The sequence below is a fragment of the Notechis scutatus genome, chromosome 1, assembly GCF_049901735.1.
Source record: "Notechis scutatus isolate UNSWTSFEM ecotype Mainland chromosome 1, rNotScu1.2, whole genome shotgun sequence".
NCBI lineage: Eukaryota > Metazoa > Chordata > Lepidosauria > Squamata > Elapidae > Notechis > Notechis scutatus.
In genome coordinates this window covers 277,280,638-277,297,253 of record NC_142009.1, presented here as the reverse complement: position 1 = coordinate 277,297,253, position 16,616 = coordinate 277,280,638, and the positions used below count along the sequence as shown (strand labels likewise).

The window sequence follows — 16,616 nt, the reverse complement described above, 5'->3', positions numbered from 1 at the left end:
GCAAGAGGGGCTCACATGTGAAATCAATAATTGAAAAAGTGATTCTGTCCATTAACAGAATAACAGAGTCCTTGGAGGTGTTCCAGTACAACCTTCTATACCTATAATATTTCAGACAAATAATTGTCTAATCTCTTCTTCAAAATCAATACATTAGAAAAAAACTACTCACAATCATTACTGTAATTTATTCTAATAACGGAGCTTGCTTGCTTGATTTATTTATTTGATTTCTATTGCTACCTTTCTTAAGCAACTCTGGATGGCTCATGACAGCAATAAAAACAGGAAATATAAAACATAAGCATGAAGCAATAAAATGGTAAAATGATAAAACAAAAAACCTGTGTCTTCATCATCCCCTTAGGATGCTCTGGAGCTAGATCCAATTATCCTTATTCCATTTTTTCCTGTCCTATCCCAATGTCTCGGTAAAAAGCCAGGTCTTCTGAAAGGCTAAAAGGGTAGCGATCTGCCAAATGATGTGGAGGGGGGCTGTTGCATAGGTTAGGGGCAACCAGAGAAAAGGCATACTTCCAAGGTCCCACTAACTAGCAGAATTTCAGGGAAGGGATCTGGAGCATGCCTACCCTATCTTTACTTAGGCACAATATGTTTAACTACACTGCCAGGACAATATAGTACAAGAAGAAATACTGATGCTCCTTATTTTGCTGAGAAAATACAATACCAATGAGGCAGAGTATATAAACACATTTTCATTAAAATTGAATATAAGCTCCAAATGAAAAAAAAAATTACTTCTGACTCTAAACCCAGGACTAAAAAAAAAACTGTATAGCATCTGACAATACAATGCAATACTGCCATCTATAGCTAAGAAATTAGAACGACTTTCACAAACTGCATTAAGAACACAATTTTCCAACTGAACAATGCTACCCAATTTTTCACTATGAAAAAAAGAATCATTCTTTTCAACATCACAGTTTTTTCAACCTATGTGAATGAACAGAGATTACATCTGAAACAGGAATGCTCAAATGTTTGCTCAAGACAGGACATAAAGAACAATACATGACCACTCATCCAGTGACCATTCAAAATAACAACAGTGATGAATGAATGATACCTATGACCAGTCCTCAAAGTTACAGCTGTCCCAGGTACTCATGATTTGGGTGTTTGGCAACCCACTTGCACTTATGATGGTTACAACATCTTATGGGCATCTGGTAGGCATTTCAACCTTCCCAGACAGCTTCCCACAAGCAAAGTCAATGGGGAAACTGGCAGGAAAGATCACAAGTTGCTCAAATCCTCACCCACCTGGCAGCAACCACCTCCAACCCTGCCACAACCTCAAGGGGCATTTATGCACCCCCCACCCCTGCCTGGGAGTAGCCACCTCCAGCCTGGGTATAATTGAGGGCCACTTGTGCACCCAGCTCCTTCCTTCTCCATTCCATTCTATTCATGTGTCCCCTCTAAATGGAACTATCCTTCCAGAGCAGATTAAGGACTTCAATTGTATTGACATAAAGAGCTAACTAGGTACAATGTTAAATGCTTCAGTCATAAAAATTATTTCAGGAATTGATTTAAAACTGTCGTAGCAAACAAACTGAGATAACATGTGAATTAAGTAGATACCGTATATACTCGAGTATAAGTCGACCCGAATATAAGCCGAGGCACCTAATTTTACACAAAAAAAAAAAAAAAACCTGGGAAAACTTATTGACTCGAGTATAAGCCGAGGGTGGGAAATGCAGCAGCTACTGGTAAATTTCAAAAATAAAAATAATTAATTTGGGAAACGATATCACTATCATGAAAGGTTTAATTGATTCACTAACCCAAAAGAAGATGATGATGATGACAGCGGGAGGCAGGAGTCACTCTCTTCCCCTCCCTCGGAGGCCCCCTGAGTCAGGAGTCACTACCGCCGGCGCGGCCCCAGTCCCGCATCGCCTCGGGAAGGGAAAGGCAAAAAGGAAGAGCCGCGGCAGCGCTTGCAACAGCAGCAGCGACACCGGAGGCTCAGGCTCAGCGGCTCCTGGTTTTGCCCCACCCTTCCCAAGGCAATGCGGGACCGGAGCCGCACTGGCGGCAGCAACTCCCGACAGCCCCAGCCGGACACCTGAGCGGAGATGTAGGGAGAAGGCAAAAGCGACGGAAGATCCTTCAGGGGAAACTGAGGGGAGACTCACCCTTGGTCCAGATGAGCCCCCTTCCCGCCCCTAAGGAAGCAGAGGCAGCCAGCAAGGGCAGGCAAGCCCCGCTTCAAAGACTTTGCCCCGCTTCAAAAGCGCCTTTGCCCCGCTTCAAAAGCGCCTTTTGCCTTTCCCTTCCCGAGGCGACGCGGGACTGGGGCCGCACCGGCGGCAGCAACTCCCAACAGCCCCAGCCGGACACCTGAGCGGAGCCCGGGGAACTGCTGTTGCCGCCGTGGGCGCCGCTGCGGCGCCCGGCTGCCCAAGTAAAGAACATGGCGGCGCCGGACCATCGGAGAAGCGGAGCAAAGCCGGAGACCAGCAGCCGCCTCCTCGGTAGAAAGCCTCCCCCAACCAGCCAGCCGGTCTCCTCCTCCTCGGCCACACAGAACAAACAGGCAGAGAAGGAGGAGAGCAGCTGGCCAGCCGGGAGGCCTCCTCGTGCTGCGAAAGAGGCAGCCAACGATGTCCGGCGCCGTCCTGCTCCACGCTGCTGGCTGCTCGGACTTGCCGGGCCCGGCACATAGAACAAGGCGGTGCCAGATGTTGGAGAAGCCGAGCGGGCCGAAGCCACCTCGGCTCGCGTTGTTTTCTGAGCCCGCGAGCCTAGAGCCAGGGCGCTTTCATTGCACGGCGGAGCTTCTTGTCTCGGGAAAAACCGGGCGTCGTTGCTGCCCCCTGAGGGGAGGGCGATTCTGGGCTGCGCGATTGGGGGACTTCGTGGCTTTGGGTGGGAGCGAGGACGGACAGAGTCTGTGAAGTGGGGCTTGCCTGCCCTTGCTGGCTGCCTCTGCTTCCTTAGGGGCGGGGAAGGGGGCTCATCTGGACCAAGGGTGAGTCTCCCCCTCAGTTTCCCCTGAAGGATCTTCCGTCGCTTTTGCCTTCTCCCTACATCTTCCCTCTGTTAAAATCCCCCCCACACACACACACTTATTTTCGGGCAGATAGATTTCGTGTCTGAGCATTCTCACATGACGGTGGGTCTTTCCCCCCCCCTAAAAACAGTTAAAAAAAGAAAAAATATATCCTCATGCAAGAACTTTTCTGCTTCCGATTACCCCCCATGCTTAAAAGTTGCAAAAGGAAACACGGAAGCAGGGAAGCGCCTGCCCAGCTCCGGAGCTCAACACCATTTTTTTTTCAGAGGGGAATCCGACTCGAGTATAAGCCGAGGGGGATTTTTTCAGCACAAAAAATGGGCTGAAAAACTCGGTTTATACTCGAGTATATACGGTACTTTTCAGATTTTAATAATTATTAACAACTTCAATGATGATTGATAATAATTAAGACACAGACACAAGCCTTAAAAAGGATCCTGAATCTTATAGAAATTTGTGTGCACTATTTTCCTACCTTGCAGAAGTTAAAAACTTAAGATACTTAATATAAACTTCTATATTTGCAGCTGTGCATTAAAACATGACTTTAGCCATAGTCTTTACACATGCTAACTTTACAGTTTGCTGCTGAAAAATGAGCAAATTATAACTTAGCTGAGTATCCCAACAAAAGTATCAAGGGTCTGTGAGATTGTTATGAAAAAGGTCAGCCTATTACAGAATGCCTTAAAAAAAACAAAAGAATGTCAGTATCAGAATGACTGCAGTACCCTTAAAAAAAATCACATAGTGACCTCTATATGGCCTGTCTGAATGGATATTCAGAGCAGGAAGAGGAACACAAAATGATCAAAAGAATGAGGCAGCTGCCTTTTGAAGAACATTTATAAGTTTATATTCTGAGATTAAAAGCGCTGAACGTAGACAATTCATCACATAGAAATATTTCAAAATGGGTTCAGAAAGGGTTAACAAAGACTTACCCGTGGGCTCACAATGGACAGAAAGGACGGCGGCTCTGTGACTTGACAATACTGTTTCCATGAGGTAGCTGGCTGTTGATGAACGATGTAATCTGAGTGGCCAATTACTGCTTTACAGTGGCTTGCGAATACAAGGCCCTAAAAATGATAAAATTCAAAAAGGTTTCCAAAATTTGGACAATGTTTTACTACAGCAATTCTATTCTAAGAAATGCCAAAAATGAGTAATGACCAAATGTGTTCATTTGAAGTATGAAACTTTTATCTTGCTCTGACATTCTAAGGCCACTGGTCTCTGTTTATATTTCTTTTTTTATAGGAGATGAAGAGCTCCAAAAAATGGAACATTATAATACAACATTCCTAAAAAAAAAAAAAAAAAGCCTGATAGGAAAGGTATTAGGATTCTTTGATACAACATGCAGTTCTGATTGTTGCACAGAAATTAAATACAATTTTAAGAGACATATTTTTAGTACATATGCATTAAAATAGATAGTAGGGAGTTGTGATTCTTAATGTCATTCCATGTGCCTTGGCTCCCATGCTCCATGCTGCAAGGGAGCATGACACCTAAAGGATGAATACTGAATATTGAAACAAGAGTTGTAGATCAGATTATTTAATTCTGAGATTTCTGGAATGCCTTAAATCGATGAGCAGGAAAAAATTTAAGATTGTTAGAGGATATTCACTTTAGCAGGAATTCCTGAAGGTTAGTTGAATTAAAAGTATTTTCCCTTGCACAGAAATGAAGATGTTACACACCTGCAGCAAAGTGCAGCTGTGCAAGTTGGGTGGGGAGAGTGGGAAGCTGACATCCAGCACAAAATCTTGATTCTTCAGATATTGAGACTGATGCTGGTCTTCTTTTTCTGGCTCTTTCCAGAATCGAAAGTGGTGGAGCCTGTAGGCGGCTTTCAGAGACAGGAAAAGAGCTAACCATCTGGGGGAAAGAAGTATACATTCACACCTTTTGAACAGAAATGTAATAGTCAATTTACAATCATTTGTATAGTTGGTTAGAAATTAAAACAACGCTGAAAAAAAATATTTTTGACCGGTTTTCACACTTACAACCATTGGAGAATCCCCATGATCAAGTGATTGAAAGTTGGAAGCTTGGCAAATGGCATGTATTTATGACAGTTACACTGTCTCCTATGATCATGTAATCACCATTTGTAACCTTCTCAACTGGTTTCCAACACACAAAATCAATGGGGAAGCCAGATTCAGTTAACGACTACATGATTCACTTAAAAACTACAGTGATTTGCTTAACAACCGTGGCAAGAAAGGCAATAAAATGGGGCAAAACTCACTTAACAACTGCCTTGTCTTCCAGCAGATATTTGGGACTTGAGCTACACAGTTTGCAGTAGTTATTGTCGTTGTTAAGTCAAGTATTGAATATATGCAAAAGGGGGGGAATTACTTAATGAATCATTATTTTTAAAACATGAATATAAGAGAACAGCTATTTTGGCATAACGTTTAGCCATTCAATCTGCCCTTTAATTCTAAAGTCCAACCAAAAGTTATATGCATGTGTTATAAGCAGAAAGGTGATTTTAAAACTAGCAAATAGTGAATGATTAATATTGTTAAGCTAACATATAGTTCTATAGAGAACAACAGTACATATTTGATAACAAATAGACACAGAATGGTTTAGCCTGACCCAAGCAAAAGCCTGGAAGCTTAATTATTTAAAAAGAAATTATGCAGGATAGTTTCTTGTAAGTGTAAATTATTCCTTTTTTGCTAAGATCTACAGGGACATTAGTGCACAACTGGTATAATTGGCCTACATTCATGCTATACACATATTTGTTCAATTTCAAGAATTGATCATTCAAATACAACATTTTAAAGTATAGGAAATGAGAGTATAAATGCTATCCAGATATTGGTAATAAATATTGTTCATGCAATGGATATTTTCCCCCCCACCCAAATGGCAATAGACTGTATTCATATTTTTTTAAAAAATTTATTCTTACAATTACTTAAACCAAATGTGCCAATAGTTCAAGATTTCTCACCTGGCTAGGTGTCCTTTATGCATGAGGTTTGCCAATTCTGCTGGAGAAACATCAATAAACCGTAGGAAAGAGAAACAACTCCCTTTCTCAGCACCTGTAACATATAATAACGATTAAAATGGGCTCCTGACACATTGACTTTATTAAAACTGTCTTGTATATGAATACCTGCATCTCTCCCTTGTCTCACATTTTTTATCTTTCATCATTAAAACAATCTATTGCTTAAAAGACAAAAAAGATGTAAGAGGGAATATTAATTACAACTTTGTCCCAGTCAATTACAGGTAGTCCTCATTTAGTGGACCATTCGCAGTTAGGACAGTGATGAAAAAGTAATTTTGCAATCAATCCTTGCGTTTAGGACATTCTCAGGTCTTTAAAGCAAAAGAATGATGAAGGAAAACCACAAGCCCAACTGTGGCTTCACTTAGTGACTGCTTCACTCAACAAGTTCCTGGCCCCAATTATGGTAGTTAAAGAATATCTGTATTGTACCTTCTCTCTAGAGCAGAAGATCACATGAGCCTGAGATTATTATGAAAATTAAGGCTTTCTGAAAATTAATGTATTCTTGTCATTTTAGGTAAAGTGATATGAATTAATTTAATCCTAATGTTCTCCCAGTCCATTAACTTACCTCTTCTATGGAACAGAGACTGTTGAATGTAGTCTGGTGCAAAAGGAGAAAGTAAAAATTGCAACCACCTGGAAATTAATTAAGATTTAAAATCTTAGGATGTAAATATTAATTAAATTGAGTTCAAACTTGCTTTGTCACCTATTCTTGCTCTAAGAATTGTGGGATATTGTTGTCTTTAGGTTATTAGCCAGAATCGTTCTCTTGAGATGCCTGGAAGTATATACTGTGCTCCTATTCAGCTAAGCTATGAGCCCACTTTAGCATAACATTAGAAGGGGCTGAAGGAGCTACAGATCTCTTGTTAAGAGCAATAATTGAAGAGGTTCCCCTAACTCGATAGGTTGCATTGGAAAAAAATGAACAGAATATAATATGGCTTACCTGTCCCGTGAATGGTTAAACACCCTTATCTGCCCGTGGCGATAGAGAAACTTTGAAATCTGATATGGCTTTAATGAAATGTGAAATGGAGACCATGTTTCTTGTCGCTCAAAGAGCTCTGGATGATTGCAGACCTGTATGGAAATGTAACAGTTATTACAACAACAACAATAATAATAATAATGTAATATTTTGTGATAAAATTACAAAAATAATTATTCGACATTTATTTGTTTAGAAAAATACAGGAACAATTCTCAGGGTTTATTCTTTTGCTCTGCTTTTCCTCAAAACAGACACATTAGCACATGATTATTTCTCTATCTATCCTCATAGTTACTCTGTAAAGCAGAACAGGATAAGAGATAGCTATTTTTTCATCAGTCAATGCCACTTCAGTCACAAATAAAATATACCTTATCAGTAAAAAGGAATAAAATAATGCAAAACAACAATAACATATCTAACAACATGATATATTCTCACTTCATAAAACAATAATATATATAACCACTTATTGTACAGGAATCCATATTTATGTCCAGTATGAGAGGCTTCATAGAAAAACCTACAAAATCCTGATAAATTTGGGAATTCTTTAATTCCGGGGGGAATGTTGTTCAGAGAAGGGGACAGTAAAAGAGAAGGTTCACTTTTGTGTTCCTGAAGACAGCATCTCTCAAAGTAAGATCCCAAAGAGAGCCCTCTCTATCTGGATCTTTCTGAAAGGGCCAATAATGCTGAGAACAGTAAGATATCTAGGTTTTGGAGGTGACAACCAATGCTTTAAATTGAACCTCAAAGCCAACTGTCAACCTGCACAACTCATAGAGTAAAAGTATTAAGCCATTGAAGCAAGAAGTGGCTGCAAATTCTTGATTCTCTGCCTTGTGGAGACTGTAGCTACCGGATGATTTTCAGGGGCAGCCTCACATACAGCAAACTACAGTAATCCACAATTGAGAGGTTGGATTACAAAAGGAGCTATCAATCCATGAGATTCCCAATTACGAATCAATTCTGAACAAGGCTGTGCAATCTGTCCAGATATTGGGCCACAGTCACTCAGAGAACTTCACAACCAAACTGAAATCTAAATGTGAGTCTTTCCAGTCATAGTTGAACATTTAACCACTAATTGTTGTAAACAATTTGTAAACTATAATTTGCAACATACATTCTTTTAGTACAGGCCTTCCCCATTCTTATACAGTATATTATCTTGCCAAAATACTCAATTTTCCAACAGACTATAAATTGTATTACACAAAGTAGCAATTTTATCATTGCAAATTATAAAACAAAGGAGGAAGGGCTTAAGTAAGTTAACCAAATGCAACCTGTTAATCATTCATTACAGAATGTGGGTAAAAGCTACAAATGTTTTCTTGAGACAAGTGTTTCAGAATGATAGGCTTTCCTAAACTCACCTTCCTGAACTGCATGACAAGGTTCATGAGGCTACTAGTAGTGTTCTGGGCTTGCTGAGTTGTGCCCATGGAGGATTGTAAAAGGTCATCAATTGAAATCTTATTCTTCAGAGCTTGATATAATAATTTCTGTCGACTGGTCTGCTGGCAATACATAAGAATCTCGATCTAAGAGAGAGGAAAATAGAGTAAGCTATTGGCAATAGAACATCATATTAAATCCCAGTTCATAAACACAATCCATAAGTAATCTTGGGGAATAAGTTTTTCCCAGAAATCTTCATTGTAATGTCACGAATGCAGAATTAATATTCCTAGCTACAAATATACAGATAGGAAGAACCCTGTCAAAAATCTATAGAATATTACTATATAACATACAGTAATGAAATATAAGAGTTCTCTTTAAGGAAAAACTGGAATGATACTTTCAAAGTTACTTCTTCACAGCTTTGTATGATTTAGCCTAGTCTACAAGTGACACGTTTTTGTTATGGATTTGTGTATCATACTTTATGTTCATAAATGATAAATTTTCTGAAGATTACAAAATAAATTGACTCAGAAAAATACAAACGTTATTTGTACTATTCAGAACAGGATACAGGTATAAAGTCAAGGATTATTCTCAGCTACTGATCCATGGAACTGGATGGAGATTTTGTTCATTTGACTGATTTTTGCTCCCTCTTCTCTTTTCACAATTCTTTTATTACTCTTATGATTTTTCTTGCTTCTTAATTTGCAGAATTGGCTTGCTATTATTCTCATTACAAACTTTACAATTGTGAATCCTTTTCAAAGAATAACAAAGCATTGGGACATCCTGAGGATTTTGTACGAGGTTTATGTCCAACTTGGGAGGTGGTCAACTAGTGTCAATTCTGTCGACCTTGCCCCACTTTTCTCCCCACTTCAGTAGAACAAGTGCAAAATATCATATATCAAAATGCATTCAGTTCATGGATCAAGAATTCCCTAAGGGTATCATTTATGTAATAATTATCATGTATGACATTAAAAGATCAAAACTGTGCATATATTGGATAAGTTAAAAGTTATTTAAAAACTTAATTATGTAAAATATTACCATTGCACTGCAATGATAATCACTGCAAAGAAAAATCAAGTACCTAACAAACACTCAGAAGTCGTACTACAGTCCTGTCCAGAGCATTGAATGCTTCTGGGTTGAAAGGATTAGCTGGTGACAACCCTGTCTTTGATTTTAAGTGTTTACTATTCCGATTTATTAATTTTATGGTCAAATACATTTATATATGCAGATACACAAGGTCTGAAAGTAGAGAAATATTATCATTTCTCTAAAAAAGATGGATCCCAAGATGCACTTTGGTCAAATGATGTACTTTTTGCCAATTTTTCCCTATTGCAATTCCCAGAGTTCCCTGGAAACAGTTTTTGGGGGAACTATAGGGGAAATATAAAATAAATGAAAATAGCTTTCCCTTCTTCTTTTAAGAAAGCAGATTATTTAGCTAAAGGGATATCTTTAGCTGAAGCAGATTATTTAGCTGAAGGGATATCTAGCTCAAATCTAATAGATATTGAATAAGCATTTTTAAGAATGCTCATTTCACATCAATTAGAAAAATCGCACAATGATGTATAATGGGGGAAAAAACCCCAAGAAGACAAAAAAGTTTATTATTTTGATTAGCACCTTGTCTGACAATTCATTTTCCACATCTTTCTTAATTCTTCTCAACATAAAAGGTTTCAGGATCATGTGCAAACGTGACAGTTGATCTGAAATTGAGAGAAAAACAATCCATAATCATTTACCTAATGTTAAAAATGTTCTAAGTGATTGGCTCAAAACTGGAAAAAGAATCTGCCATAGTTATATACTGGCATTTTATTTACCCTATGAACAGAACAATAGTAACTAGAATTAGAGCAACTGGAATTGAAATTGATGGAAGAAACATCAATAATATCAGCCATATTGAGCATTCTACTTTGATATCTGGAAGTGAAGAAGACTTAAAAAATCTTAAGGAATCTTATGTTGAAGGTGAAAAGGGGTGCACAAAAGCTTGTCTATTGGTCAGCATTTTTTTAAAAAGTCCCAAGATTATGTTGACAGGTTATGCCAACACAATGCATGTTTGCAGGGAAGACACTGAACAATTTTATCTTCCTAGGATCAAGTGTTCATAATGATTATAGCCATGAAAAAAGAAACAGTCACAACTAGGGCTGAAAATGGGAAGATCTTGTCTAAACATAATATATAGTCAAAATATTAATATGTCACACTGACAATAAAGGTATATATTATCAAGACCATGGTTTTCCCAACAGTAACGTGGTTGTGAAAGGTGAATAATCAAAACAGCTGAACAAAGAAAAACAAATGTCTCTGAATTGTGATATTAGAGAAAATGGTTGACAATATCGTACACAGCAAGAAGCAAATCATTCAAAATAGTAGCTCAAGTAAAACTGCTCACAGAAAGCACTAACAGTGAAGGTAAAGCTTATTTTGGACACACAAAGCAAAAGAAAGGAAAGAGACATTGGAGAAGATTATATGCTTGAAAAAAATCAAAAACAGTTGGAAGAGAATTAATGTCCATTGGGTAATGAGGGGTCAGAAGTGACTGAAAAACCATCAACAACTTACAACAGAGCGATGAGTCATAATTATTAAATATTACTTTAAATATTGGCAGCAGTATATTTGCAATACTAATTGCTGCAGAAGGTGAATGGAACAGCACTATTATATGAATGACATGGTTATAAACTTTCCATGGGCATCTGGTTTGCTATTGAGAGATCAGAACAATAAGCTATCTGAGCCTTTAACTTTGATTCAGTGGAGTTCTTCTAATGTTCTAAACAACCTGTAACAACTGGTTAAGACATGTGGGCAATTCTGCTCAAGTTGTAGAATTTGAATGCAAAGTATATTGAATCATGCATACTCACTCTCATCAATGGCAGATTTATTTTCCGCATGGCTTTCAATATCTTTAGAAAACCATTCATTGAACTCTTCATGGGAGTCAAACAATGTTGGCATAATGAAATGAAGCAAAGCCCAGAGCTGCAAAAGCAAAGAAGTGTGATAAATAACTCACTAACTAATACATCTTAAAACTCATTTCCTACATATATTGAACAGGTTCAAGGAAATTTCTTTCCAAAAATGTCAACATTGAGTCAATTGGACTGATAATTCAGAAAACCTTTCAGTAACGATGACAGTAAGCACTACATCAAAACCTAATAATAGATTGAGGAATGCCGTTTTCTGAGCATCTTTGGACACAAAGTAAACAGAAAGAGGCAGGCAAGACTATAAGAATTCACATTATACCTCAGTCATATGTGTGAAAACATTAGATTTCTACTATTTATAGAAACCAATGAGAAAAAAACATGCATACCTCAGCCATAGTGTTTTGGATGGGTGTTCCAGTCAGCAATAGTCGGTTTCGACATTGGAACTGAAGTAAAATTTTCCAGCGGACGCTAAATACCAAGAGATTTTGAAGAAACTGTTTTAGCAAGTGGCAATAAAGGAACACATTGCTACTTTTGTGTTTATAATGTTAATTCATAAGACCTCTATGAAAAATAAAATATTATACGGATTTTACTTCCATTTAATCTGTCTCTAAAAGCGCTTCTACAATGTGATATGAACAATTTATACTGTATTTTTCCGACTATTAGACATACCAGACTATAAGACGCACCTTGGTTTAGAGGAAGATAACAAGAAAAAAATAGTTTTTGGCCCCCACGTGTCCCATTTTTGCCCTCTCCAGTGTCCAGAAGCCCTCTTCAGGCCAAAAATGCATCTGTTTTTGGCCTCCAATGCTGGGGAGGGCAAAAACAGGACCTGCAGAAGCTTCCAGACACCAAAAACGGGCAAGTTTTTGGCCTGCAGAGTGCTTCTGGATGCCGGGGAGGGCAAAAACATAATGTGCAGAGGCTTTGGGAGGCCAAAAATGGGCCCATATTCACTGTATAAGACGCACAGACATTTCCACTAACTTTTTGGGGGGAGGAAAGTGCATCTTATACTCCAAAAAATATGGTAAGCAGCTCAAATATAACTATAAAAGTACAATTTGTTCAGTCAAGTTGGGTCTTAAGCAGCACAGCTGATGGCACTCCTTCTTCTCTCTTGACTCTCTCCTGCACGTGCTACTTCCTTGGCCACCTTTGCTTGCCCAGAGAAGAGCATCTGATAGCTTTTCAAAGCCACTACCCAAACAATGGGAAATAAGGAGAAACCTGGTTGTTGTAACTTCTTTGTTACTGGAAATAGTCCTGGCGGGGCCCATGGAACCTAACATAGTCGGTGCTTCTACTGACTTACAACCTAACTACTTACAAAAAATAATAATAAATCATGGAATCTTTCTAGCTGTGAATAAAACTAAAATACATTTAAAAAAGTGACAACATTTTAACACCACAATTAATTACTGCATCTAAACTTCCTTTCTTCACTGGTAAAATCATTAAACATAAGATACCTGGAGCTACTCTTGAGTGCCTGTGCTTCATCCAGCACCATATATTGCCATTTCACCCGCTGAAAATACTTCACATCTTGAACTACAAGTTGGTAACTGGTGATAACCACGTGGAAAGAAGCATCCTGAGTATACAAAGTCTTCTGCAATCAGAGGAAAAAAATAAAGTATAAAAATAAAGAATAAAATTGATCGAATATATACAATAATTTTAAAATCAGTTTCCAAGCTGAATGAGCAGCTTGTTTCTATCTCGACATTTATGTTATCTATTTAAAATTCTGACATATGATTAGGCAGATTTATATGCATATGATTGAAGTAGAAGGTTACAATCTTCATGGCAGTTCAATTTACAAGCATTCCAGCAGCAGATACTTCCTTCAAACATGGATTTCTCTTGACTGGAGCTCTGTATTATTCTTATTACACCACAAGATGAGGTTAAATCACTAAGGAAAAAAATCTATATGCATTCAGATAATCACTCAATTAGTCCTCAGATATATTTAAATAGTAAAAGCCAAACATTTTGCAAATTCTAATTCTAATCATTAGCCAGAGAGAACGAAATTCTCACATGTGAAGGGAAGACTTTATGTGTACATGAAAATAAGAGTTGATAGGGACAGTTAAGAGTTGGGGTTTTAGGACCTTAAATATAAATATTATAAGAAAAAGATGTAGGGCAAATACTGAAGGGAAGACAAACATTAAGAAAGCTGATTATTAAAAATATTCCCAAATCTATTACAGAAAGACAAAAATACATTTATTTTTTAGTTAATTGAGAGGAATAATACCTGACTCCAGAATTTCCTGATCACTTTTCGGTCATTGGGATTTCCCCAATATGGTAGCACCTACAATATATAAAAAACAGCCCATATAAGTACTTATTATTTATACAGGAGTCCTTTAGTTCTTTCAGACTTTTGTCACTCCTTGTTAATCAGATTCAGATTTCTGCTCTTTTACATCAGGCTTCTGAACAGGGCAGAAACAGAGTTAGGAGAATAGGAAGTAATATAAATCTACAATTTCTTTTAAGAACTTAGGAAAATCGAATTTATGGAATGATCATGTCTGCAGTCACCTTAAATCTTGGAACAAATCTGGCGAACTCCTGATGCCAGTTGTTTAATGTGGAAGCTGGTGAAATAATTAAAAAGGGGCCCCAGATGTTCTCTCTCTGGAAGCAAAAAAAAAAAAAAACTTTAATTAAAGAATGTTTAACACAATCTTTAAATAAATATCAAATATGATGAGTAAGCAAAGCAATGCATGCAATTTATATTGATTTCTTTATTCATAAAATAAGATAAAAAAGAAGGGGGAAAAACCCTAAATAATTCTTTTAACGCAATAATTACTTTGAGGTATGGCAGTAATATGCATACCTAGCAACCTTTGCTTTTTTTTCCAGTGCAAACTTATATTTGTGTAACTCAGGATATCTAATGTGGTATAAGTGTGGCACAAATCTCTTCATGGGCAACCTGGGCTTGCAGTTCAAAACAGAAAAAAGAAAGGCAAAAGAAGAATACTTTGAGTAAGGCTGTAGTAGAGACAAAAGTCTGGGGAGGATCAATTAGCCTCAGGAAGCATAAGAGATGTTGAGTACCAGAAAGGACTTTGAAATGAAAGAAATGAATGCCTCAATTCAATAATGCACACAGAAAGGAAATGTTACTACACAGTCACATTGCATAGACATGGGCCTCATTTCAAGCATATAATGTAGATGCTTGCTTGGAGCCAGAGGTTTAAAGCACAAAGAATCTACTTACCTCAGCCAGATGAGCTAATAAGGCAATACTCTGCACAGTTTTACCCAGCCCCATTTCATCTGCTAGGATACCATTGATGCCCTGAAGGAATGAAATTGAAAACTTCAATCTGAGTAAGGCATAAAAATAAGAATATATAGTACCTTGAAAATCAATTCAGTATTAAACTTCATCATTGTTTTCAAAGACCATGAAATCATAGTTCTGGAAAGTTCTGTAATTTCCTTTCCAGAAAACATCTCTGAAAATATATGTGCATTCATTTCCACAGATGACATTTTAATTTTAGGAGTAGGGACACAATATAAGTAACCTTAGTGCAGTCCTCTTTTTGGAGTCATACCAAGAAGTAATTTGTTTTAAAGATTTTGCTTCAAGAAAAACAAGCACACCTGCTCATAAAGGTTGGCTAGCCAGTTCATGCCTTTCAGTTGGTAACCTTTTAATTTGCCATTGAAAATGGTAGGCTGTGGAATGTCCTCTCCTGCCCGGATGGAAGGATTGGCAAGGCTGTAGCTCTCTCCAAAGCCAGTGCCAGATTTATTGGCAGCTCGAAGTGCAGCTGCCCGGCTCTCCTTAGCATCTTCATCAAAAGACCTGGTCTAAACAAAGGGGGGAGGAGGGTTAGAGGGGTAATCTTACACAAAATTAGCAAGTCCAAATTCCAAGTTTACAGCTGAATAAAAACACATGGGACAAGATCCATCTTTTGTTTGTTAACTTGGTCTCATACATATGAGAAGGATAGAACTAAAGTAATAGAAACTAATACAGTCTGCAATCTTCATCTTAAGTTTTACTCCCGATTCAAATTCTGAACTTGAAATACTTGATATACCTTATTATGGACTACTCTTCATACAGTTCGAAGGGATAACATTCACTTAAAATCTATGCCATTCTGATTAATCTTAAAAAACACATTACCTAATTATGGACATATTTATTTTTTAAGAATAAAACTAGTAATTTACAAGAAATATTGAAAAGTTGCTATGCCAATTCCAGACATTTTAAAATTTAAAATACTTTCCAATTTAATTATACTTTACTGTACACACTTACTTGGGCCTGATGAATTCGAAAAGCATCTTCAGCATTCTTCAAAGCCTGAACCTTGTAATAGTTACTATCTGATAATAAAGCAGAATTTGAAAATAAAACAAGGATTAAATTACAAAACTCTACTTATAAGCTATTCACACATTTCTGAAAATTAAACGTTTGAAACAGAGCTGAACAGATTGTTTGATTAACATGTTTCACTTATCCAGAAAAGTGCCTCTCTTTGTCTTACTATTTGTGCCTTTAATTAAGGGTTTCAGAGAGGCACTTCATTTGCAAGCAATGCCCCTCATTAAACAATCAGCCCTAGTTCACAGTTCAGGATAAGCATGCAATGTAGCAATGATAGGATTCTCTTAAATCTCACTAGAATTTAGTTTCATCCTTACCATAATCCTCTTGAGTAATGTTGACAACAACTCCTCCACCAATATCAATCTGCCTCTGGATAGAACTATCTTCAAGTTTCCTCAGAATTTCTTCCTGAATTCCATCATGTCCTGTATCTCGTTTTCGACTCATGAAGTGGGCATACAACTCCGTTTGGGTTATCAGGAAGTTAAGTTTTCTCTGCTGTCTTTTAGCCTAAAGTCATTTATAAGTGAATAAAATAAATAATTTCACAGTAAAGATTCACACAGAATAGTTTCACAACTGAGGACCTAAAACAATGATTTCTTGAATGATGGCTTTTGATGTATTGAGTAAAAAATACATCTCCCAAAATATCTAACTAG

At 37.5% G+C, this 16,616-nt stretch overlaps 1 protein-coding gene across 2 annotated transcripts in view; it reads right to left on the bottom strand.

The window, feature by feature from the left end:
- The window catches only part of INO80 (INO80 complex ATPase subunit), a 55,560-nt gene that overhangs the window by 19,144 nt on the left and 19,800 nt on the right, over positions 1 to 16,616 (bottom strand). For both annotated transcript variants that reach the window (XR_015746737.1, XM_026664589.2), the window contains exons 10-25: positions 16,269 to 16,464; positions 15,880 to 15,947; positions 15,207 to 15,416; positions 14,815 to 14,895; positions 14,121 to 14,216; positions 13,828 to 13,887; positions 13,025 to 13,167; positions 11,924 to 12,008; positions 11,463 to 11,580; positions 10,189 to 10,274; positions 8,505 to 8,672; positions 7,075 to 7,208; positions 6,691 to 6,758; positions 6,051 to 6,144; positions 4,771 to 4,948; positions 4,003 to 4,140 (exon numbers count right to left, since the gene is read on the bottom strand). Coding sequence is in view for 1 of the 2 variants with exons in the window: in XM_026664589.2 (XP_026520374.1) it covers positions 4,003 to 4,140; positions 4,771 to 4,948; positions 6,051 to 6,144; positions 6,691 to 6,758; positions 7,075 to 7,208; positions 8,505 to 8,672; positions 10,189 to 10,274; positions 11,463 to 11,580; positions 11,924 to 12,008; positions 13,025 to 13,167; positions 13,828 to 13,887; positions 14,121 to 14,216; positions 14,815 to 14,895; positions 15,207 to 15,416; positions 15,880 to 15,947; positions 16,269 to 16,464 (1,923 nt within the window). In the remaining variant the exon portion in view is untranslated. The remainder of the gene's footprint in view (positions 1 to 4,002; positions 4,141 to 4,770; positions 4,949 to 6,050; positions 6,145 to 6,690; positions 6,759 to 7,074; positions 7,209 to 8,504; positions 8,673 to 10,188; positions 10,275 to 11,462; positions 11,581 to 11,923; positions 12,009 to 13,024; positions 13,168 to 13,827; positions 13,888 to 14,120; positions 14,217 to 14,814; positions 14,896 to 15,206; positions 15,417 to 15,879; positions 15,948 to 16,268; positions 16,465 to 16,616) is intronic.